The 23,557-nt window shown below is 34.9% G+C and overlaps 2 protein-coding genes across 19 annotated transcripts; both read left to right on the top strand.

Annotated features, from left to right (window-relative positions):
- Positions 1–143: 143 nt before the first annotated feature.
- Positions 144–7,717, top strand: LOC148596516 (uncharacterized). The gene is made up of 6 exons (XM_088563708.1): positions 144–257; positions 1,295–1,405; positions 2,413–2,526; positions 3,707–3,820; positions 5,578–5,692; positions 7,387–7,717. Exons 1-5 carry the CDS (start codon positions 254–256, stop codon positions 5,586–5,588), a joined length of 354 nt encoding a protein of 117 aa, XP_088419834.1. The 5' UTR covers positions 144–253; the 3' UTR covers positions 5,589–5,692; positions 7,387–7,717.
- A 653-nt stretch (positions 7,718–8,370) lies between these two features.
- Positions 8,371–22,451, top strand: LOC148596517 (sulfotransferase 1B1-like). 18 transcript variants are annotated; one of them, XM_088563699.1, is made up of 9 exons: positions 8,375–9,348; positions 11,615–16,028; positions 16,931–17,037; positions 17,761–17,930; positions 18,111–18,431; positions 18,967–19,004; positions 19,050–19,070; positions 21,795–21,963; positions 22,178–22,451. In XM_088563699.1, the coding sequence occupies exons 3-9, from the start codon at positions 17,024–17,026 to the stop codon at positions 22,297–22,299; spliced, it is 855 nt and encodes a 284-aa protein (XP_088419825.1). In that variant the 5' UTR covers positions 8,375–9,348; positions 11,615–16,028; positions 16,931–17,023; the 3' UTR covers positions 22,300–22,451. The 18 variants fall into 18 exon arrangements, with proteins under 18 accessions (XP_088419831.1, XP_088419832.1, XP_088419825.1 ...); XM_088563701.1 differs by having other exon boundaries at positions 18,111–18,239; XM_088563696.1 differs by adding an exon at positions 16,125–16,268 and having other exon boundaries at positions 8,379–9,348; positions 11,615–13,488; positions 18,967–19,070.
- The last annotated feature ends 1,106 nt before the right edge of the window (positions 22,452–23,557 follow it).

A 23,557-nucleotide genomic window follows, 5' to 3' on the forward strand; every position in this document is an offset into this window, starting at 1 on the left:
CTTACCAAAAAAGCTATCTTATCATTCTTCATGAAATATATAACGCAGTGATTTATGAATTTTTTGTGGAATGATGAACAAGTAAAGTATTGTAATTTTTTTGAACGCCTTTCTAATTAAATAAATAAAATGTTTTTATACAGATATAAATGAATGTGTATCAAGTCCTTGCAAGAAGAATGGAACATGCGTCGACCATATCAATATGTATAGATGCTAGTGTAAACCGGGATACACGGGTGTTAACTGTGAAATGGGTACGTATAATTGCAATATATAAAAGAGACAAAAAATTGATTTTTTGGTTGTAGGAGTTTAACGCCTGAGCAGCAATATTTTAGCCATATTTAGGTGATGAACTAAAATAGATGATAAAGTGAACATGAAATGATGAAGAAATAAAAATGGGGCGGGACACAAGGATAATGGGGTCGAGAAACTTTGATTGCCACTGAAAATAAGGAGCGGCGGGCAGGGTCGGGCAATTTAGCTTCCTTTGACGGAGCCCAATGGTTCCTACTCCAGAATGCCACATAAGTTTTCTTTAACGTGCGAGGAGCGTGACACCTCTTCCAACATGTTGCACAACTATGGTTTGCAATTAGGTTTTCTGTATTATGGCCTGACGACCCCAGCATAAAATATGCCAGGGGTGCCCCATTCCACCACTTCGGGCACATAACCCAGTTGCTCTGTGGACAGAGCGCACTAGCCCTCCGGCCTGGTTTCTGAGAACTATTTAGTCACCTTTTACGAAAAGTTAAACGCTGCAGCCGGTCTGTTCTTTTGACACCCGGACCCGCACTGGGTTGATGTTGAAAGTGCCAAAAACTATGTAATATATTGGTATGTCAGGATAAAACAAATTATTTCTCATGTCCCACCTACCACTGGATAAACTCAGCATCTTGGTTTAACTTCTGTTTTGTATTTAATAAACATCTGAGAGTCACAATGAAAGTAGAAAAAGTGTTTTACTAATACAATACTTGTGTATTCATCCCTAGTCACGGTCTATTGACTTTTAAAATTTAGTTGAAGATATTTTGATATTAAATTCTATGATTACGTCATTTCAACATAAACTACCCGTTGTCATTAATTACTTTCCATCACTTTATTACACACCTTTATTTGTTAAAGTAACATGCCCTGGTAGTCACTATCAAATATTGAACCACAATATGCAACAAACGTGACATTGCTTTGATACCAGTATATTTTATATTTATTACATAATAAATTTAACAGATTTAAATTAGTTTAAGTTAATAACATTTATACATAATTATAGATATTCAAGAATGCGTAAGCCATCCTTGCCAGCATGGAAAGTGCCATGATGGTATCAATAGCTATAGATGCTCTTGTAGCAGGGAATATGCTGGAACAAATTGTGACAGAGGTATGCGTTTGTAGGATTTATGTAATATTCATAAAAAGTTTAGACAGCAATCGTTTAAACAGTATTTAATAGTTTTGTGATTAATATACTATGTACAATTAGGAATATTTTAATCATGGAATGAAAATAAATTAATATATTGGATAAAAAACTATTTGAATTAAAACAATAATATATTTTTGTTGGACAAAGCAGACCTAAATTAAACAGAAAAAAGACATTCTGCATTAAATTTTTTGCACCTTGTTTTGAATCGAAATTTACAGGTATCTCCTTTCCTTTGTCATCCTATGTTTAAATTGGTTGGGTAGAAATTGGCTAGTTTTGGTCAGCATATTTTATTACCAAGATCAACATCAATTAGAAAAGAATTATATATACATCTCACAGATATTAATGAGTGTTTAAGCCATCCATGTCAGAACACCGGAACATGCCATGATGGTGTCGGCAGATATACATGTAACTGTATCCCAGATTATACTGGGTCAAACTGTCAAATAGGTATGTTTAGCATATGTTGATATTATATATCAATAAAGCCACATCTCCGGTGTTCTGGGTTCTAACTGTTCTAAATATAGATATTGGACTTTTTTCCTGACCTGTCAAATTGTAATGTATATTATTTATATCATAAAACTGTATCACATTAATTCTGGCTTTGACATCACAATTTATTATGAAAGTTTAAAGAGCTGAATATATTTTTAGAATGATAAACTCTTAAGCATTTGATAAGATTTGCAATGAACGTTAACAGTTTTCTCGAACTGAAGTTTTGTGGCGATTGATAGTTCAATCGATTAGATAGATGTCCTTTTACAAATGCATGTGTAATTTTGTTTTTGTTACTTTGTATGGATGATTTTAGTTACTTTATGGTCTTTGTTGTACATGTCTGTTTTCCATGTCTGGTCTTTGTCCCTGGATGACATTCTTTTGATTACCGCTATAACATTGGTTCCATTGATTACTCTTTTACTTTCATTCGTTTTTTTTTTCAGATATAAATGAATGTACGTCCAGTCCCTGCCAAAATAATGCAACGTGTGTCGACAAAATTGATATGTATAGATGTCACTGTATATCTGGTTATACAGGTGTTGATTGTGAGACAGGTAAGTATAGTATCATGACCTAGAAAAATTGAAAGTGAGATGGGTTCATTTGCATTCTAAGCAGTATACCGTGCGACAAGTACATGCACAATATAGCAGGAAATTTCGCGAGGTTCTAAATTGGCTAATCCGTGATGCATCAGAAGTCGTAAAAATAAAAGCTCTCCAAACTTAAGTCCAGATTGTTAACAATAATTTCAATTCCAAAAGATCTGAGGACACGAAAAATAAAGACTACGAAATTTAGCACCGCTGTTCATACAGTAAATTGCTGTTTGTTTGTTTGTTGGGGTTTAACGTCCGAGCAGCAATATTTCAGCTATATTCAGACAATGAACATGAAATGGATGATAAAATGAACATGAAATGAAAAAAAAAAAAGGATTGGTCACAAGGATAATAGGGTCGACAAATTTTGATTGCCACTGGAACAAGGGGAAGTGGGTAAGGTCGAGCAATTTAGCCTCCTGTGGCGGAGCGCAAAGGTTCCTACTCCTATCGAATACCACAGCAGGGTTCTTTAACGTGCGAGGAACGTGGCATCTTTCCCAACACGGTGCACCACTATGGTTTGCAGTCAGGTTTTCCGTATTATAGCCTGACAACCCCAGCATGTAACATGCCAGGGTAACCCCATTCCACCACCTGGGGCACACATCCCAGTTGCTCTGTGGGCAGAGCGCCTAACCCCCGGCTAGGTTTCTGAGCACTATTTAGTTGCCTTATACGACAAGCTTAGCGCTGCTGCAGGCCTATTCTTTTAACACTCGGACCTGAGTAAATTGCAATATGTGACACCAGCGAAAATTACCCGTATGATGGACTTGCCTTCTTTTTTCTGTTGTTTTTTCTTTACTTTATAGTGTTCAATAGTGAGATCTTTTTCATGTAATACAAATTCATAATCTTTTCCTGTATATTTAATAAAAAGAGAAATCTGACTTAACTGAACTGTGAATAATCCTTAAACCTTTCTATACCAGACACTTATCTTAGTGTAATTTTTAATCACGTGTATTTAAAACTTTGGGAAACGGAACCAATTCATTTGTCCAAAAGTGGTTCGATATAGACATGTTTTACAGTATCTTTTCGTTACGAATTTTAAATCAACAAAATTTCTAAACTGTCTTTGATGTGATTAACTTACTGATATTATTTTTTTTTACTTTTGATTAAGATATAGATGACTGTTTAAGTCAACCTTGTAGAATCGGTGGAAGCTGTCATGATGGCATCAATATGTATACATGTTCATGTCCCTCGGATTTTACTGGTAGTAACTGTCAGACAGGTAAACTACTTGTAGTATTTGTCCATTGGTTAAAATTCCTTTAATTGCCTCAAATTCTAACTTTATTCATGCATACAAAGGCAGTTTTTATGCTCTTTTATCAACTACAAAAAATCTTGATTCGAATTTATACCTTGAACTAAATTAAGCATACGAATATTGCTCATACGTCACATTGTATGTTTTATGTTGGTTATTTTATGTTCTGTCTTGTGTGTGTCTGTTTTCAGTGTCTTGTCTTTTCCGCTAGAATCTTTCTTTGCTTGATTAATCTTACCAAGTATGTGGATTTTGTTTGTTTGTTTGTTGGGGTTTAACGTCCGAGCAGCAATATTTCAGCTATATTCAGACGATGAACATGAAATGGATGATAAAATGAACATGAAATGAGAAAAAAAGATGGGTCACGAGGATAATAGGGTCGACAAATTTTGATTGCCACTGGAAAAAGGGGGATGGGTAAGGTCGGGCAATTTAGCCTCCTGTGGCGGAGCGCAAAGGTTCCTACTCCTATCGAATACCACAGCAGGGTTCTTTAACGTGCGAGGAACGTGGCATCTTTCCCAACACGGTGCACCACTATGGTTTGCGGTCAGGTTTTCCGTATTATAGTCTGACAACCCCAGCATGTAACACGCCAGGGGTACCCCATTCCATCACCTGGGGCACACATCCCAGTTGCTCTGTGGGCAGAGCGCCTAGCCCCCGGCTAGGTTTCTGAGCACTATTTAGTCGCCTTTTACGACAAGCTTAGCAATGCTGCAGGCCTATTCTTTTAACACCCGGACCTGCACTGGGCTCCAAGTATGTGGAACTAAACGACAAAGATTTGGTAAAAGCCATTACTCATACATTTCAAGATACCACCAAAATGAAAGGATCGTCAGCTACAGTTTGTGTTGAATATTCTCATTTATTTTACACTGCGCGAGGAAAAATCGTTTGTTCTGTCCATATCCTACATGGTAAAGATATACCTTACACAGGCTCATTGACTTAACATTAAAGTATCTACAGACAAAACCTGACACGTGCCTGTTACGTATAAAATGAAAGAAGGTGAAATTGGTTTACGTTAGATAGATTCACACGACGGGTATTTCTGGGAAAGCAGAGGACTCTGTTTCTTTAAACCTGCTTTTTTGGTTATTTTATGTTCCTTGTTGTCTGTTTTCCCTATTTATCCTTTAATTATATAGTTTTGTTTGTTGGGGTTTAACGTCCGAGTAGCAATATTTCAGCTATATTCAGACGATGAACATGAAATTGATGATGAAATGAACACGAAATGATGATGAAATGAAAAAGGGATGGGACACAAGAACAATGGGGTCGACAAATTTTGACTGCCACTGGAAATAGGGAGAGGTGGGTAGGGTCGGGTAATTTAGCCTCCTGTGGCGGAACACTATGGTTCCTACTCCGGGAGAATACCACAGTAGGGTTCTTTAACGTGCGAGGAACGTGGCATCTTTCCCAACACGGTGCACCACTATGGTTTGCGGTCAGGTTTTCCGTATTATAGCCTGACAACCCCAGCATGTAACACACCAGGGGTACCCCATTCCACCACCTGGGGCACACATCCCAGTTGCTCTGTGGGCAGAGCGCCCTAACCCCCGGCTAGGGTTCTGAGCACTATTTAGTCGCCTTTTACGACAAGCTTAGCGCTGCTGCGGGCCTATTCTTTTAACACCCGGACCTGCACGGAGCTATAGAGTTTTGAGTTTTGCTAATGTGTGCTTAATATTTTACAGATGTTGATTAGTGCTTAAGCATACCATGTCAGAATAATGGAACCTGTCATGATGGTGTCAACAAATACACGTGTAACTGCTTGCCTTAGATTGTCTGGTCCAAATTGTCAAATAAGTAAGTGTTCAAGTAATACCATGTTTAAGAACAGATCTAATTGTGAACCATGTTAGAAATCTAGAAACTTTATTATAGTTGTGGATTGAGATGTGCATAGACGAAATAAAACAATAACCCTAATAGGGAGCTCTACTGTGAAGGTATTTTTATTCGTGGGTTACAATTATCGTGGTTTCATGAAACTGTGTTGGTTCGTGAATTCTTAAATTCATGGATTTTGCATTTAAAAATTCGAAAATGTTGCTTTCTGCTCTTTTGGATTTATCTGTAAGATGAAATGTTCATCTACAATGTATTATTATGTGATCACTTCAGAAAAACCTATTAAAAACAGCAATATCAACACTAGTGAAATCAAAACTAATGATTTTCTTGAAAATATTTTAGTTACTTTTAATAGTTGCAATCAACTGTGAATGGTTACAACTGTTTTTTTATTACGCTGTAAACAAAGACAAACTGGCTATCTGTCAATGCTCTTCTAAAATAGCAACACATGCTAAGACTTTATTTAAAAATTGTTTGATGTCAGTGGTAATTAAAGGTCCTTAAATAGATGTTAGAACAACATTAAAACTTCGCATTGACATACAATGATATTTTGCGGCTACTTTACACAATTGTAAAATGAAAATTCTTTCACAATTGTTTTTATGTAATACACTTCAATCTTTGATGTATGCATGATCATTTTATGAGATTGATTGATTGGGTTTAACGCCCGAGCAGCAATATTTCAGCTATATCCAGGCGATTAATATGGAATGGATGATAAAATGAACATGGAATGATGATGAAATGAAAAATGGGATCGGCAAATTGTGATTGCCACTGGAAATAGGGGAAGTTGGGTAGAGTCTGATAAATTAGCCTCCTGCGGAGGAGCCCAATGGTCCCTACTGCGATAGAATGCCACAGGAGGGTTCTGTAACTATTTAATCGCCTCTTACGACAAGCTTAACGTTGATGTGGGTCTATTCTTTTGAAATGCGGACCCGCAAGGGGCTATTTTATTACACCAATTCAGCTTAACGAAGCTGGTTAGCATCCTTCGGAATACGCATATCTAAAGCACAAGGCAACAGTGTCATAGGTGAAAAGCAAAGTTCTAGACCTGGTGTAAATATTTGGATTCTTAAATTCGTGGTTAAGCCTTTCCATTAGACCCACGAAAAATAATACTTTTACAGTATATAATTCTGTACATGATGATTATATAAAATGAATAATGTAGGAGGAATTTTTCCAATAGAAAGAATATAGGCATTAAACCAGAAATATTCTTCTTGTCCAAACTAATTAAAAGAAAAAAAACTTGCTTCTCATGTTTTAACAGACCCATAACAAGAACTTATTTGAAAAATAAAGTCTAGAATGATAGATTTTGCCAACGATGTGCCCGGTTTTCAGAAATAACATTCCTTAACGAAAAGTGGACACTTTCATGTCAATCATAAGAAGATAATAGCGATAGTTGCCACTGAATGCCGTTCAACTAAGATTGGTTTTACCCTACCAATGGTCTCCATTAGCCTAGTATTAAACTATTTAAGTAGTCCTTGTCGGTCTATTAGATGGAATTTGCTTATGATAATTTGAACTACACATTGGTTTCTTTGCATTCGAGTATTCCAAACATATCATTTAACGACAATAACAATTGTTTGCTGGAATAATTTTAATCTTTGTAGATATAAACGAATGTGCATCCAGTCCATGTCAGAATAATGCAACATGCATTTACCATATTCACATGTATAGATGTCTTTGTATACCTGGATATACAGGTGTTAATTGTGAAACAGGCGAGTACACTTTCATATCGTAATTATGAATTAGCCGAGCATGTCGTCTCGTGTAAATTTAGAGACAGGTGAGTACACTTCATGTCGTAATTGTTAGTAAGTCGAGCATAATTTCACGTGTCAATTTAGTGACAGTTGAGTTCACTTTCATATCGTTTTTATTGGTCAGTTAAGTACAATTTCGAAGGTTAATTTTGAGAGAGGTAAGTACATTTACATGTTTAAATTGCGAAACGGGTTAGCGCAATTGTATGTGGTAATATTTGGACATGTAAGAATACCTTCATGCGTTCGCAGGATTGTTATAGATGATATGTAATATGTCTTGGTTATGAATTTTTACTGTTACTTGTTTAAAGTACCACGTGCAAATTGGCTTCTGCATCGTTTGTTTTTGCCATGGATTTCTTATTTTCATATTATGGATTGAACTCATTAATCTAAACATCAGTTTGCAATGAATGACTATAAACGCAATCGATAACAAAATACTATTATTAACAAAATAAATTATTTTTCTGAACAGTATTGTATTTTAATGCATTATACCTTTTAATGTATTTAGATACATTTTGAGTCCATATGTGAATGAGTACAAACCCGTAACCGATATGAATTATTTCATAAATAATATGATTATTATATAATGCCTATTATATTTAATCTTAAATATATTTGTAATCTTTGAAATATGATGATTGTAGGAATGGTTTTGTTCTCTGTAGTAATAAATCAGGTTTGGTCAAGGTACTCATAATTCAATTAAAACCTTAATAAAAAAATATCAATAATAAAGATTTTGTTATACTGTTCATGTGTGTCAAGTAATACTGTCTCATCAGAAGCATTCGAACTAAAAACTTGTTAATATACGTCGACAGGATATTATCGATTCTTGTATTTATTTCAGGGACATTTCCACCAAATGCACGTCAATTGGGACATTATCTGGTGTTTGAGAATGCAAGTACCGCTGATAGTGGATATTATACGTTAATCGTGTTGGGAAGGATATTAGAGCAATTAATATAATTAATCAAAGGTAGATATGAATGTCTTCTCAAATGGGTAAGTAAAGGTTCATTACGACATTAATCGACTATAGAACTATTCGGGGAAAATTGAGAATGAGAACATAATATATTAATGAATCACTGGAATTAAATAGTTTTATAACACTATTCATGGTTATTTCATGATAAAGATATTTCATTTTACATAGATAGTATAGAGCATTACATGTACTATCAAAAGTAAATCGCGATTTTCAATATTGGAAGGGATAACGATATGAAGATCAAGAGAGACTTTCCTAGAGTGAGCATGGAATGTAGACATAATTAAATATGTATATAATCGTATATCAATTAATTTCTATGTACTTAGTATACTGTAAAACATGTATTGTTCTAATCCTGAAAACCTGTGTAAAACGTTTTCAAGTAAACTAAACCAAGTTCCTGCTTTAATCGAAAATATACTTTAATACTTTAATAAAATAAATGCATTTTAATTTCCTAGGCAGTAAATTCATCAATAATGCCCTCTATATTAGCAAACTTGTGTTCATATCAACAAAGAATACGAAGCGTCTGATAATTCCTTCGTGACATTTTACACGCTTCAATAAAATACCACATGACCATGTTTAATCAACAAGAACAGCCCAATCCTCTCTAAAATAAAATATTGCATGGTAACATTATTGATAGCGTTTAGGTTATTTGTAGAACATCCTAACTATGTTGCCCTTCAGATAACATCACTAGATAGAGTGGCTGCAGAGTATGGGAAAGACGTCAGACTAGTCTGTAATGTAACTGGCAACTCAACACCAACAGTGAAATGGTTTGTTTGTTTGTTTGTTGGGGTTTAACGTCCGAGCAGCAATATTTCAGCTGTATTCAGACGATGAACATGAAATGGATGATAAAATGAACATGAAATGAAAAAAAAAGGATGGGACACAAGGATATTAGGGTCGACAAATTTTGATTGCCACTGGAAAAAGGGGGGATGGGTAAGGTCGGGTTCTTTAACGTGCGAGGAACGTGGCATCTTTCCCAACACGGTGCACCACTATGGTTTGCGGTCATGTTTTCCGTATTATAGCCTGACAACCCCAGCATGTAACACGCCAGGGGTACCCCATTCCACCACCTGGGGCACACATCCCAGTTGCTCTGTGGGCAGAGCGCCTAGCCCCCGGCTAGGTTTCTGAGCACTATTTAGTCGCCTTATACGACAAGCTTAGCGCTGCTGCAGGCCTATTCTTTTAACACCCGGACCTGCATGGGGCAACAGTGAAATGGTATTATCAGGTCTGTACTTAGCATCTCCAACAGTTGTTGGTATTATCAGGTCTGTACTTAGAAACACTAACAGTCAGTTGGCATTATCATGTTCATACACAGCGAAACAAACATTGAAATGGTATCATTAAGTCTGTATAATGCATTTATAGAAAAAATGATTCTATCAGCTCATGTCCATAACATCATAAAATGGTATTATATCAGTATGATCTTGATTGCTAAACAAATATTATTTCCTCTCTATGTTTGACGGAAGATTAAAAATGAACTCCGGTTTTTATTTCAAAAGACCTAACTGAAAAAAGTGCTGTAAATATCAATATCATTATACCCCATGCGTTGATAGCAAGTGATAAACATCAAGATGTCCATTCGATTGCAATTTTTTCGCTACAGCGTTATAACTATTTTTGGTCACATGATTTTGATACTTTAGCCCCGTGCAGGTCCGGGTGTTAAAAGAATAGGCCTGCAGGAGCACTAAGCTTGTCCTAAAAGGCAACTAAATAGTGCTCAGAACCCTAGACGGCCCCCGGACCTGCACGGGGCCAAAGTGAAGAGAAATGAAAAATCAAGTATAAAAGCACAAACCAAAGTAATGAATAAATATTCTGATCCCATATTAGATAAATAAAATAATTCAATTGAAACAAAAACTCAACGTTATTGAAGACAAAATTTTTAAAGTTTAAAAGTTTCTCCATGATGAAAGTAGAGGTTTTATAGTGATAGGGGGGCCGTCTTTCCTTCCTAACTACATTTTTGTTTCAATATCAAAGTGTCAAAGTGTTAAAATCAATAAGTTGCAGAAACATGATATCTAATAATACTATTTGACGGTGTAGTTTACACATTTCTGTCACAACAATGTCGAAAATATAAGGTTTCAACATCTGTGTAGTTTCATTGATATGCACTGCAATAGAACATTAAAACGGCAGATATATCTGTCAACAACCGCGGATTTCTAACATTCTTTTAAAAATTTCAAAACATGTCTAGTCATATGATGTTAAAGGTTTTTCCCATTTTTACTTGATTCTTAAAACGACGTGTACCTGCGAATCAGAATTATAAATAAAAGTGAATATATATTTGTGGTTTGTTTATCTACCTGTTACATAAACTTTTGCAGTAATGATTCTTAAAGTCACGATGCTTTTTTTTTCAATTCCACCCAAAATTGTTAACATCCCGCTTGCCTACTCTGGGGAATCGGGTTCTGCAAAAAACTTTACATGCAAAGCAACATGAGTTCCCAAACCTAGCACATAATAATTTGAATCCGTAGGTATTGTGATCATTTTTATGTGAAGGTATACTTTGTCACAACATGTGACGGAAGAAAAAATATAAAGAACATTAAAAAAATAAATAAAAAATAACCGCAGAATAAAATATTGATAAACATTAAAAACGAAAATAAACACAGTCTGCATCTTACTTTTGTAGTTAAAAAGGTGTAGCAGTCTATAACATTTAATGTTAAAATGTATCATAAAAATATTAGGCACAATCATGGTATTATATGAAAGCTTTTTTGCGATGTTGTTTATAAAATGCACTTTGGTGTTACATGTGCAAGGGACTTTAAATTTAACGCTAAAATTGATAATTAAGATGTATTAAGGAAATGTCTCCAATAAGGACATATTCAGTAAGGGAAATTAGTGAAAGATTAACTTACCATAAGTATTCATATTTAATATAATATTATATCAGTCATATAAATCATATCATTCATATTAGTTATATCTATCATATCAATCGCGCCAATCATATTAATGATATCTATTTAGCTGTCAAATGAACCACGTCCCCTGCCATCACATGTTCTTTATGAGAATGGTGAGGTTATGACTCTGGTATGGTCGTTTGTACCAGCAACTGTCATCGTTCAGGAGACCAGTGGAGGTATATTGTAAAATAAAAAACCATCAAATTATTTAGTATTGGTACTCCCGGTGAACATAATGACATTAACCTATAATGGTGGAAATAATAATAAACAACAAAAACATGTTGAGAAAATTTAAAAGTAAAAAAATGTTTGAAAAAAGAGACAACACAGTTCCAAATAGTAATCATGGCAACAATGATTATAGCTGAAATCAAAAACATATAATCAAGGGACAAGACAGGAAAAAGCAGACACAACAAAAAAACATCCAAATATCAAAATGGTACGTACAAAGCAACAAAAGTAAATGAGCACTAATGGACTACACTAAAAACTGGGAGCACGGACCAGGTGCACCGGTAGGTTAGACGTCCTCTACTTTCATAGAAATACCCGTCTTATAAAAAGTCTTGTCCGGGTAGACGGAAACTATTACACTTTTAACAAATCGGTTCTCATTGAGCAGATGAATATACCGTTACGATCCACGAAATTATAATGACGACCATAAAACTTCTGTGGTAATGACTTCAATTTTGTAGCATCATAACCCTGTTCCAGAAGCGTAATTGTAAAAATTTGGGGCGGTACAGAAAGTCCGCGTAGTTACGGCAAGCTCTGGCATAACGTATGAGTTGTGATACGAAAAATCCATGTACAGGTGCTGAAGGAATGTTGCTACAGATGAAAGAAAAATTGCCAAATACGAAATAAATAGACATTGCGTTTTTCGTATCGTTTGGTCAAATCAATCTCTTAGTGTAGCTCAAGATGTGAGGCTGACTTCAAAAGGTCTGTAGTATCCTTGATCTTAAGTTCTTTTAGGTAAATGCAATGCATAATATTTCCAAAACCAAGGGGTATATTTACATTAAAATACAAAAGTATTAATCAAATAAAATTGCTGTATGCGTGCATCCTAACTTCTCATCGGCAGCACCATGACCAAAATCTTCGGAAAATCAAGATCCACTTATAGTTTATATCAGAATTACTCAAAACCGAAGATATCGCAAGAAGAAAGTGAGATATTGTCCATCTTAACCTGGTCAATCTATTACAAAAACAAAATTACCGATATATCGAAAGGAAAGTGTAATCAAGAGAAACAAGGTTATAGCGGTAATCAAAAGAATGTAATCCAGGGACAAAAACCAGACATGGTAAAGAGACATACACAACAAAGAACATAAAGTAACTAAAATCCTACATACAAAGTAACAAATGCAAATGAGCAATTCGAACGTCACTAAAAACTGGGAGCATGAACCAGGTGCATTAGGTACAGGAAAATAAGTTTCCAGCAATATAACTTTGTGTTTTGTTTGTTTCAGTGGTTCCAATAATAGGATGACATGTTCAACTCAAAGTCGAACAATGCAGGAAGTTACTATACAACTGTGATAAAAATGTATTTTATTAACATTAAATATGTCTATTCAATTTTCCAGGAAATACGATCTTCTATGGAATATCGGCAAAAAGATAACAGAAACAGCAATAACAGGACAATTTGAATACGTCATTTAAAAAAAATGGCCGGAATGTTAATAAAGGAAACAAAAACGCACTGAATAAAATAGATAACATATAAATGCAGACGACAAGGAAATCAATACGTAACACAAAAAAAACTTTATTAATAGCAATATGAATTGCCATACCAACTGGAAGTTACATCAAGTGCTCCGAAAGGTAAAAATAGATTGATCGATTGTTGGTGTTTAAAGCCAAACAACAGCAATTCAGCTATGTCCAGGCGATGAACATGAAGTGAATGATAAAATGAACATGATATGAAGATGAAATCAAAAATGGGATGGGCTGCAAGTATAAAAGGGTCGACAAATTTTGATTGCCACTGGAAATAGTGAGGGGTTAGGGTAGGGGAATTAAGCCTCATGTGGCGTAGAATAAAGGTACCTAATCCTATCGAATACCACAAAAGAGTTCTTTAACATGCCAGGAACGTGGCATGCTACACAAACACGTTGCACCACTATGGCTGGCGGTTAGGTTTTTCGTATTACCGCCTGACCACATCAACATGTAGCTTGCCAGGGTTATCCCATTTCATCATCGGGGGCACAAAACCCAGCTGTTCTTTGGCAGAGCACCAAAGCCCCCTGCCAGGGTTCTGAGCACTATTTAGTCGCTTTTTTATGGCAAGCTTAGAGCTGCTGCAGGTTTATTCTTTTGACACCCTGACCGGGCCGAAAGGTTAAGATTCGCCAATGGCACCTGTTACATTGCATGTACAACTAGTCTGGCAAAAATAAGTCAACCCGCAAACACAATGTGGTCACATCAAAAACAGTTCATTCACATGGTAGTAACATCATTCAATTCAACAAAGTATCATGCCTTTAACTAGATCCAGGGTAGACAAACGAGGAAAGGAAAAGTATGACCCGTTTAATAAATCAGTTTTCATGGTGCAGATGGATACACCATATCGATCCTTGAGTTCATGATGATGGCCACAAAACTTCTGTAATGATGACTTCAATCTCGTAGCAACATTACTCTGTTCCAGAAGTCTATTTGTTAGAGGTCTAGCGCGATACAAGCTCTTGTATAACGTACGAGTTGTGATATGACCACACCATACGCAGGTGCAGAAGTGATGTTGCCACAGATGAAAGGAATGTTGACAGTTCTGAATGAAAAGTCATCACGTTTGTCGTAAATTTTAGTCAATAGTTTTCCTTTACCATCGATTTCTACGTGTATGTCAAGATTTCCCTTATCTCAAGTTCGTTTCGTTTGGTAGATGCGATTATCAAATCCCCGAAATTAGGATTGTTTAAAGATGATACGTCATTTATATAGCGGAAACTGAAATTAAAAGATCTAGTCAATTACAGATCAAGATATCACCAAAAGCTATTCAACATGTACAAACACACCGTCAAGTAAGGCTCTGAAAGGGCCTGACAACGAAGGTAACAGAACGACGACACTTCTTCAACTAAACAAACTAAAAATTAATATAACGACATGAATATACAATAATGACCACCATCTCCTGCGTAATGACTGTGAACAGGCACATGTCTGTGGTGGGTTATACAACTTATTTATAAGGCCTTAACCAACACATCTTTAATGTAATTAAGACAATGGACTGAATGGCCTTTTGTAGTTTTTCTAACACATTTTGACCATATCTACATATTTAGAATGTAATAATGAATTTGAGTATTGATTGTCAGGTCAACAGTCTTTTAATCATATCGCTTACAATATTATTTAGAATATAAACGGATAATTTAAATTTTGTTTTAGTTACTTTGTATGTATTATTTTAGTTACTTAATGTTCTTTGTTGTGTACACGTGTATGTCTGTTTTCCATGTTTGGTCTTTTTCCCTGGATTGCTTTCTATTTATTTTCGCTACAACTTTGCTTCCCTTGATTACTCCTTCGTAAGATTGATACATCGTGTATCACCTGTTAAATGTATTCACTGTTTTGTTAAAGTATAACAAACATATAGGCCAATGAATAAATCGTAAAATCGTTTTATTGTTTTTGTTCAAATGCTTAGTTTGTCTATTGCTTGTTTTTTATTCTTCTATCTCAATGCGTAATATGAAACGATACTTTTTTGCATATTTTTGCAATAATTTTCTCGTTCAACTGAGAGTTTCTTCAAGTGTATATTTTTATTTTAAAAAGATACTATAAATCAGTTAGATACATGCTAAATTTTGCCAAGCAAAGTCAATTTCAGTGATTTTGTTGTCGTGGCCTTTTAGAGTTAACTGGAAAGTGTGCTTACAACTGTTAGGACCTTGTGGTGATCTCTGTGGGTATTTACTATTTTTATCAAGGTTAAGTAGTTGTGCACATATCGCGTTTAGCCATTTCCATTCCCTTTTTCTTCTAATATGTCACTTATTAGTTCAGATTCCAACTGAAATTCGTGTTTTACAAGATTTAATATTTGTATAAATTATTCTATACTTGCTGAGTTATGTTATATAATAAGGTATAGTGGAATGGGACATGGGTAATGGGGAATGGAAAAAAAGTTAATTTACCTGATAGAAAAAAATTATACTTGTTTGTGTTTTAAATTATATGCATCGATATATTTGTTCAAATTTATCTCATAAAATACATATATATTTTATATAATTAAAGATGCATAGAGATAAGGGGACAAAATTGTCAACATAACGGTAGGTAAAACCTACAGAACTACGACACGGTGCTAAATATAAATCAGTCACGGATGTATGTTTTCAGATTTCATTTATTTTAAACAACACACACCGTGATATTTAGGAGGGATTACTTTTTATCAGGTAAGTTTTTTTGTGTGTAATATAATTCGTTGTATAGGTGTACAATTATTGATATGTTGGTATTCACTTAAACTTATAAGTTGTATTTATTTATAGATTACCCTATATATATTTGAGGACCTGTCGAAAATTGACGAGAATTGAAAATATATCAAGGACAAAACGATTAGTCGGTACAAGTAGTTCATTGCAACTATCATCAATTGAACTCATGAATACACAAACTGTGACATACTTCAGGTTAATGTGTTAACAGTCTAATGTTACCGTATTATAGTCAGACTATGTGCACACAGAGAAAGATATGTAAAATATTTCTTGTTTGTTTGTTTGTTGTGGTTTAACGTTAAGATATTTCTAACAACCTCTTCAAATAGATATCAAATACACCAAACTACATATAGTCTTTTGTATTCTTTGTTTGACAGAAGCAAATGTTAAAACGATGTATTTTTTGCGCTATTTCTCAACTATTACGACGTTTTAGATGACAACAGTCTTATCCGTTAAAAATATAAAACAAAAATGGGGACCATTGCGGTTTCAAATTTCGGTTTTTGTCTTAATATTACTGTCTGTAATATAGACTTTCCTTTTTGACTATTCATTTTGATTATTGCCTAGAATATCAATTCGGGGATTCGTTATCATCCTTCATTTAAGAAGAAAGACCTAAGATAAGGGCCACAAATCTTAGGAATCATTGGAACGTTTATATTCAGAATTTCATATCAATCTCATGTACGCATCAAATTTAAATTTGCTTGAATTGATTTCATTCTGTTTCAAATAAAAGCTTGATAGGTTTTCGTTAAAATAAAATATGATACAAACATGTCACTGATTTCATGAGTTATCCTAGTTAATATCTTTAAGAAGGTATAGCTATTTTGTCTTTTTAGGTTGTAAGTCCAAACAGTACAGCTTTCAGATAGGCAGCTTGTGAAAAAGGGATCTTCCATATAGTGTAGCAGTCATAAGTTGATAGATCAATAATGCAAGCCAAAGAGTAAGTATTTAACATTGATAAAAAAACGTTGCTTATAAAAATAATAATCATCCACTGGTAATACCTTTACACCTTAACAATAATGTGCTCACTAAATGGGCAACCTGGTAACCAAAACACCACCAACACATGTAAAGTAGGAAAATATGATATGAAGGACAAATATCGTTGGTTTGAAGTTGGAACAACATTACGCGGTTTATAAACTGCCCAAACCATTAGAAAAATTAGAAGCGATTTCTAAGTGTAAACTGCCCAAACCAGGTTATTTCATATGACCTATTAAAAATTAAAAGCATTTCTAATGATTTACTTCCATATGTGTATCATACCGAATATTAAGAATTGATTCGTAATTAAATCATCGTTATTTCGGTTGGAATTCTTTGAATTGTGGACTGTCCATAGTCAATGACGTCATTATGCCATGTCAGGTTATTACAAAAAATGAAAACAACCGATCAGAACTCTTATTACAAATCAAATGTAATCGAATGAAATATGCACAAGAGTATTCACATCATCATTTTACCAAAAAGACTCGTTTTCTCAATATTTCTTGAGGTTGTATATAAAATTCAAATTTGAATTGATTTTTGGAAGAAGTACATATGTAAAACATACATGGGTATAGAGAAACTATTAAAATGTTAATACTTTAGATGTCATTACTTGGTTAATAGCATTTTGCTTTAAGACTTTATACGACATTTATCTTTGCAGCTTGGAACTTCGGGAAGATTTTCCAATGTACCCTTATCTTGAATATAAAGGGTGGGAATTCCCCAGACTACCGCCTTTAGAGGCAAAAGGAATTAGAGAACATTTCAAGGACATTAAAAACTACAGTACTAAAGAAGATGATGTTATCATTTGTACAGCTATGAAAACAGGTAAGTTTTTACTTTGTCATACAATTACACCAATCTGTAGACGGACGTAATATGTCATTAAAACGGTAAAATATGTCGCCGCTAAATTCAATAATATCTGAAAAAGTGCAAAATACTATCGAGATTATGACATTCTTTAAAAAACTGTAATAAACCAGACTAGATTTTGAATTGTTAAAGGTTCCCATTGGATCCATGAAATTGTATCCATGTTATTAAACCAGACAACAGAGTACAACACGTTTGGGCCGTTCTGGGAACTTAACTTTGAAAATATGACCCAGTCAGACAAAATACAACAGATAACAGGTACCAGGGTCTTCCATACCCATCTTCCATTTAGTTTTTTACCAACAAAACATGTGCAGAACGGATATAAAATAGTTTACCTCAATAGAAACCCAAAAGACAGATTCGTTTCACATAAATGTTTCATGGATGGAAAACTAGGATTCCCAAAGTTCACTTGGTCCCAGTACTTCGAGAAATTTGTGATAAACGGTATGGTTATTAAAAATTAGGTTTATTCAAATAGAACGTCAATGTAGTATTTCGTTATTTTAAGAAAACACCATCATTTAATTATCTCGATTAGATAAATCTGATGTTTCGCTTGTCATTTTTTCATGTATGTGATTTTTTTCTGTACAGATAAATGAATCAAATTTAGCATGTCCTTTGCATTTTCAGTCACATTTGCCTTATTCCATTTTGCTTATATAATTCATCCATTCTTTCATACACCCGTTCATTCATTTTTTTCATTCTTCCACACAAACGTCCATTTCCGAGAAACAATTTGACAAATATGAGATACGGTATTTATGATCTGGGGTAAATGTTCTATTTTGTTTTTCATTGTTTTAATTTTTTGTATTGATATCACAACAAAGGATCATCACTGTTAATATTTTCATCTGAAGCCTTAAATACCACAAAGGAAACACATGAAATAGCTTTTGTTTTCATCTCATTCTGCTAATATCTAGAATTGTTTTCTCAACTTTAAAAATACAGCTTAATTTTAACAATGCAGATAAACTTTATACTGGATGGTTCAACTACACAAAAGAAATGACAACAGCGATCAGTAACAATGCGGCAAACATTTTTCCAGTCATGTTTGAAGACCTTATGATTGTGAGTAAATATAAAGTACCATATAAAATCCATAAAGAATTCAGACGTTGCCTGTGGTAGAGGTAATTCACTGTGCAGAGAAACTTTTCCGAAGAAACGAAACTTTTTAGCCTACATATGCTATATTTCTTCTAAAAACTAGTCCTTTTTCTATCTCAGTATTTTTGAGAATACCTTACATCCATTTCCTACATAAATCAAGTATATTGAACGATACATCTGGCATAGTGCCACTGCTATATACAATATGCTTATTATGTATCTTAAAAGAACAACAGCCGTTTGACAAACACAATTTTTGTTCTGTAACCTTTTCTGGCCCCGTGCAGGTCCGGGTGTTAAAAGAATAGGCCTGTAGCAGCGCTAAGCTTGTCGTATAAGGCGACTAAATAGTGCCCAGAAACCTAGCCGGAGGCTAGGCGCTCTGCCCACAGAGCAACTGGGATGTGTGCCCCAGATGATGGAATGGGGTATCCCTGGCGTGTTACATGCTGGGGTTGTCAGGCTATAATACGGAAAACCTGACCGCAAACCATAGTGGTGCACCGTGTTGGGAAAGATGCCACGTTCCTCGCACGTTAAAGAACCCTGCTGTGGTATTCAATAGGAGTAGGAACCTTTGCGCTCCGCCACAGGAGGCTAAATTGCCCGACCTTACCCATCCCCCCCTTTTACCAGTGGCAATCAAAATTTGTCGACCCTATTATCCTTGTGACCCATCCTTTGTTTTTTTTTCATTTCATGTTCATTTTATCATCCATTTCATGTTCATTGTCTGAATATAGCTGAAATATTGCTGCTCGGACGTTAAACCCCAAAAAACAAACAATTGACTGTTTCTGAATTATTTCAATGCACGACTCATCTCTTTTAAGACTGCCACTCAATAATTGAGTTCAAAAACATATTTCCGATGTTACAGATTCTGTGTATGTATACAACAAAAATACATTACATAGTTGTATTTTATCTAACAAGCAAATGCAAGTTTTTTTTTTCATCCTGAAATGTTTACATATGAAAACAAAACAAAACAAAACTGCTCATTTTCTTCATATCCTGATTTTTCCGTTGTTTTAACTTTTTCTCTTTGCTGAGATTTTTTTCAGTATTTTCATTCCGTTTTAAGGGGTTACCGCTATGCTATTTTTTTCCAGAATTTCAATACCCCCACTTTAAGTAAGGTACTTCATGGCTGAGATTTTTTCAACATTTTAATATCCCCACTTTAAGTGAGTTACGAGTTCATCCATCCGTTCACAGCAGTTAGCGAGTACTTATCACAGCCACTTCATATTTCAACACATGCTTTACATAGGTATTGCACAACCAGAGATATTATATAATCAAATTCTTGTTTCACTTATTTTATTTGTTAAACACATGGCTAAGGAGTGGGTGTGACGGTCAGTGAGCTTTGTTCAGTTTGTTTGTTTGTTTGTTGGGGTTTTACATCCGAGCAGCAATATTTCAGCTATATTCAGACGATAAACATGAAACGGGTGATAAAATGAACATGAAATGATGATGAAATGAAAAACGGGATGGGACACAAGGAGAGTAGGGTCGACAAATTTTGATTGCCACTAGAAAAAAGGAGGGATGGGTAAAGTCGGGCAATTTAGCCTCCTGTGGCGGAGCGCAAAGGTTCCTACCCCTATCGAATACCACAGCAGGGTTCTTTAACGTGCGAGGAAAGTGGCATCTTTCCCAACACGGTACACCACTATGGTTTGCGGTCAGGTTTTCCGTATTATATCCTGACAACCCCAGCATGTAACACACCAGGGGTACCCCATTCCACCACCTGGCGCACACATCCCAGTTGCTCTGTGGGCAGAGCGCCCTAGCCCCCGGCTAGGGTTTTGAGCACTATTTAGTCGCCTTTTACGACAAGCTTAGCGCTGCTGCAGGCCTATTCTTTTAACACCCGGACCTGCACGGGGCAGCTTTGTTCAGAGTTTTTTTTCTGGTTCTTTGATGTATGTATTCTTATTACACCCCTTGCAAAGTGATAGCGCTATCCGTCCGTACTTCCTTCTTCCTTTTGTAAATTACGCAGAGGGGCCCAACTCCTATCCGCTACTCCGCTGAAACCATTGAATGTATTTTAATGGAATTCAGATGGCAAAACATGTGTTTCGTCAATTATGAATAAGGGGTCGTGGAACCTTTCTCTTAACCGTTACCCTCCTTTACAACTGTAAGGAATTTTAGTGAAACTTTCACAGAATATTTATTACAAATATCAATTGTGCAACTCCTGTTTTTGATTTTGACCCAAATCAATTTGGATATCAAAACATGAATGTCATCAAATGGGGAAGTGGGGGGCATCAATTAGGTGAGCATTGATCAGTTTTTTCTACTTTAACCTTGTTTTCATTTGATCAATGTGAAGTTTGCATACTTCCTTTGTTCATTAAAATAGTTTGATTTTTATTACAAATACCTACCTTTAAAATGGGATCCACTCTGATTAAAAGACATGCAATCAAACTTACAACACACTCATTTGTGACCTAATCAAAAGTATTCATTACAACTACCAGGTTTAAAAAGCATAAACACGTTTTTACGAGTTGTATATATCTGATTTTTTTCTGGTGTTTTTTTTATGTCGTTTATTGTTTCTCTTTTAGTCTATAATTCGTATTTTGCACATAAATGGTATGTTTTCGATTTCACAAATATTTGCCTGTTTTTTTTTTACTTTTTTGTCAGAATCCTAGAAAATATTACAAAGATCTTGCTATATTTTTGGAGATGCCATGCACAGATCATTTCATAGAAGAAATTATAGAAAAGTGCAGCTTTAAGAATTTAAAGGACAACAAATTGAATTGCTCAGCTGTCCTTGATAGAAATAAGAAGCAGACATTATTTAGGAAAGGTTTGTCTTGAAAGAGTTTTGAAAACAAGAAAACACTGATAGTCATTTAAATAGGTCCTTATACAAGTAATGACTCTGATATAAATCGCTTTCATTATTCATTCCCAGAAAATGTAATATACACGTTGGCTGCGGTCAATAAATGTTTCATTATTTTTATCAAGCTTTTTTTAAAGATTGCAATCTTCAGTTCATGTCTGAAATGTTTTAACAGGAGTGATTGGTGATTGGAAGAACTGGTTTACAGTTTCACAAAACGAGAAATTTGATGCCTTGTACAGAGAACAGATGAAAGATGTTGACGTTAACTTTATCTACGAATACCCAAATAATTAATGTTACTTCATTGTGTCATATAATATGAATTAATTTACCCGAGACTACGCAGTATGGACTTGCGTAACTCAGACTATTTTGTTAAAATCATGTATCTGATACTATTAATGTTTAAATTTGAACCTGAGACTACTATCATTTGCAGTCATTTATCTGATACTTTTTTTGTTTAAAGTCATGTACATGAGACTATTTTTGTTTGAAGTTATGTACATGAGACTATTTTTGTTTGAAGTTATGTACATGCGACTATGATACGAAATAACGCAAAGTTCTCATATTTCAAAACAAACGATAAAGAGGTTAATTATCTATCTTTAAACGTAGGTGATGATCTTCGTTTATCATCTTAGACAAAGTTCACGTTCTATAAAAAGACAATTATCTTTATCTTCGATTATATATACATCACATTGGCGAGTTGTTCTTGTGTGTAATGTCTTCACATAGGTTAAGCGATGCTCGCCAGTTCAAGTGATGTCCAAATTTGATTTCACACTTTGGCAAACTTCAGTTAACCTCATGTGATCTCGGAATTGACGGAAGACGGTTTTTTTCTTAAGCTGCCCAGGATAACAGGTACCAGTTCGTATTGTGACGGAGTGAGCTTCCACCACAATACAAACCACAGAAAATCAAAACAATCAATCCACCAGTAAAATTCACGTCACAAAACTTATTATTTGAATTCATGTACGTTAGACTTATCCTGATTGAATAGTGTATCTGCCCTGTTATGCTCTAGGGCTTCCATATCTTTAAAGTGGAAAACAAATAGAATGAACTTTTTACGCCGTATCTTGTATGAAATTGAAAAAAAAATTCTTAAAAGAAGGGAGCTTAACCACAAACTCCTTGGACCCACCATTGATAAGACTTCTTCATGTATAAAAAAAACTTATTACTACATTTAATTTTACAGATGTGTGTATATTATCCTAAACTAATTGTGTTGGTATTGGAACTGAAAAAAAATTCTATGTACGTTGGGAGGTAGCATTTAAACACTTAATCATATCAGAGTTCCGCCTACGTTGATGGTGAGTCCAACCATGTTAGAACATTCAATTTTTTTGTCGTTCCCTCCGCGTGACTCGAACTCATACCGCTGTGACATCTATGGCAACACCGCCTGAACGACGTCCAGCGCCCTATACCACTCGGCCAGCTAGGCTATATATAAAATATAGCTTTCGCTGGCCGGGCCATTCCTCCTCGCAGGATTAATCTAGTGTTGTAACTTAGTACACCATGTATG

Source organism: Perna viridis, chromosome 15, assembly GCF_037379345.1.
Source record: "Perna viridis isolate PV_CMFRI_1.1 ecotype Kerala chromosome 15, ASM3737934v1, whole genome shotgun sequence".
NCBI classification, from domain to species: Eukaryota; Metazoa; Mollusca; class Bivalvia; order Mytilida; family Mytilidae; genus Perna; species Perna viridis.

Coding starts and splice junctions, on each gene's coding strand:
- LOC148596516 (XM_088563708.1), top strand. Junction 1,406..2,412: donor TGGAACAAATTGTGACAGAG/GTATGCGTTTGT, acceptor TTTTTTTTTCAG/ATATAAATGAATGTACGTCC. Junction 2,527..3,706: donor AGGTGTTGATTGTGAGACAG/GTAAGTATAGTA, acceptor CTTTTGATTAAG/ATATAGATGACTGTTTAAGT.
- LOC148596517 (XM_088563696.1), top strand. Junction 17,931..18,110: donor TTGTACAGCTATGAAAACAG/GTAAGTTTTTAC, acceptor GAATTGTTAAAG/GTTCCCATTGGATCCATGAA. Junction 21,964..22,177: donor GCAGACATTATTTAGGAAAG/GTTTGTCTTGAA, acceptor ATGTTTTAACAG/GAGTGATTGGTGATTGGAAG.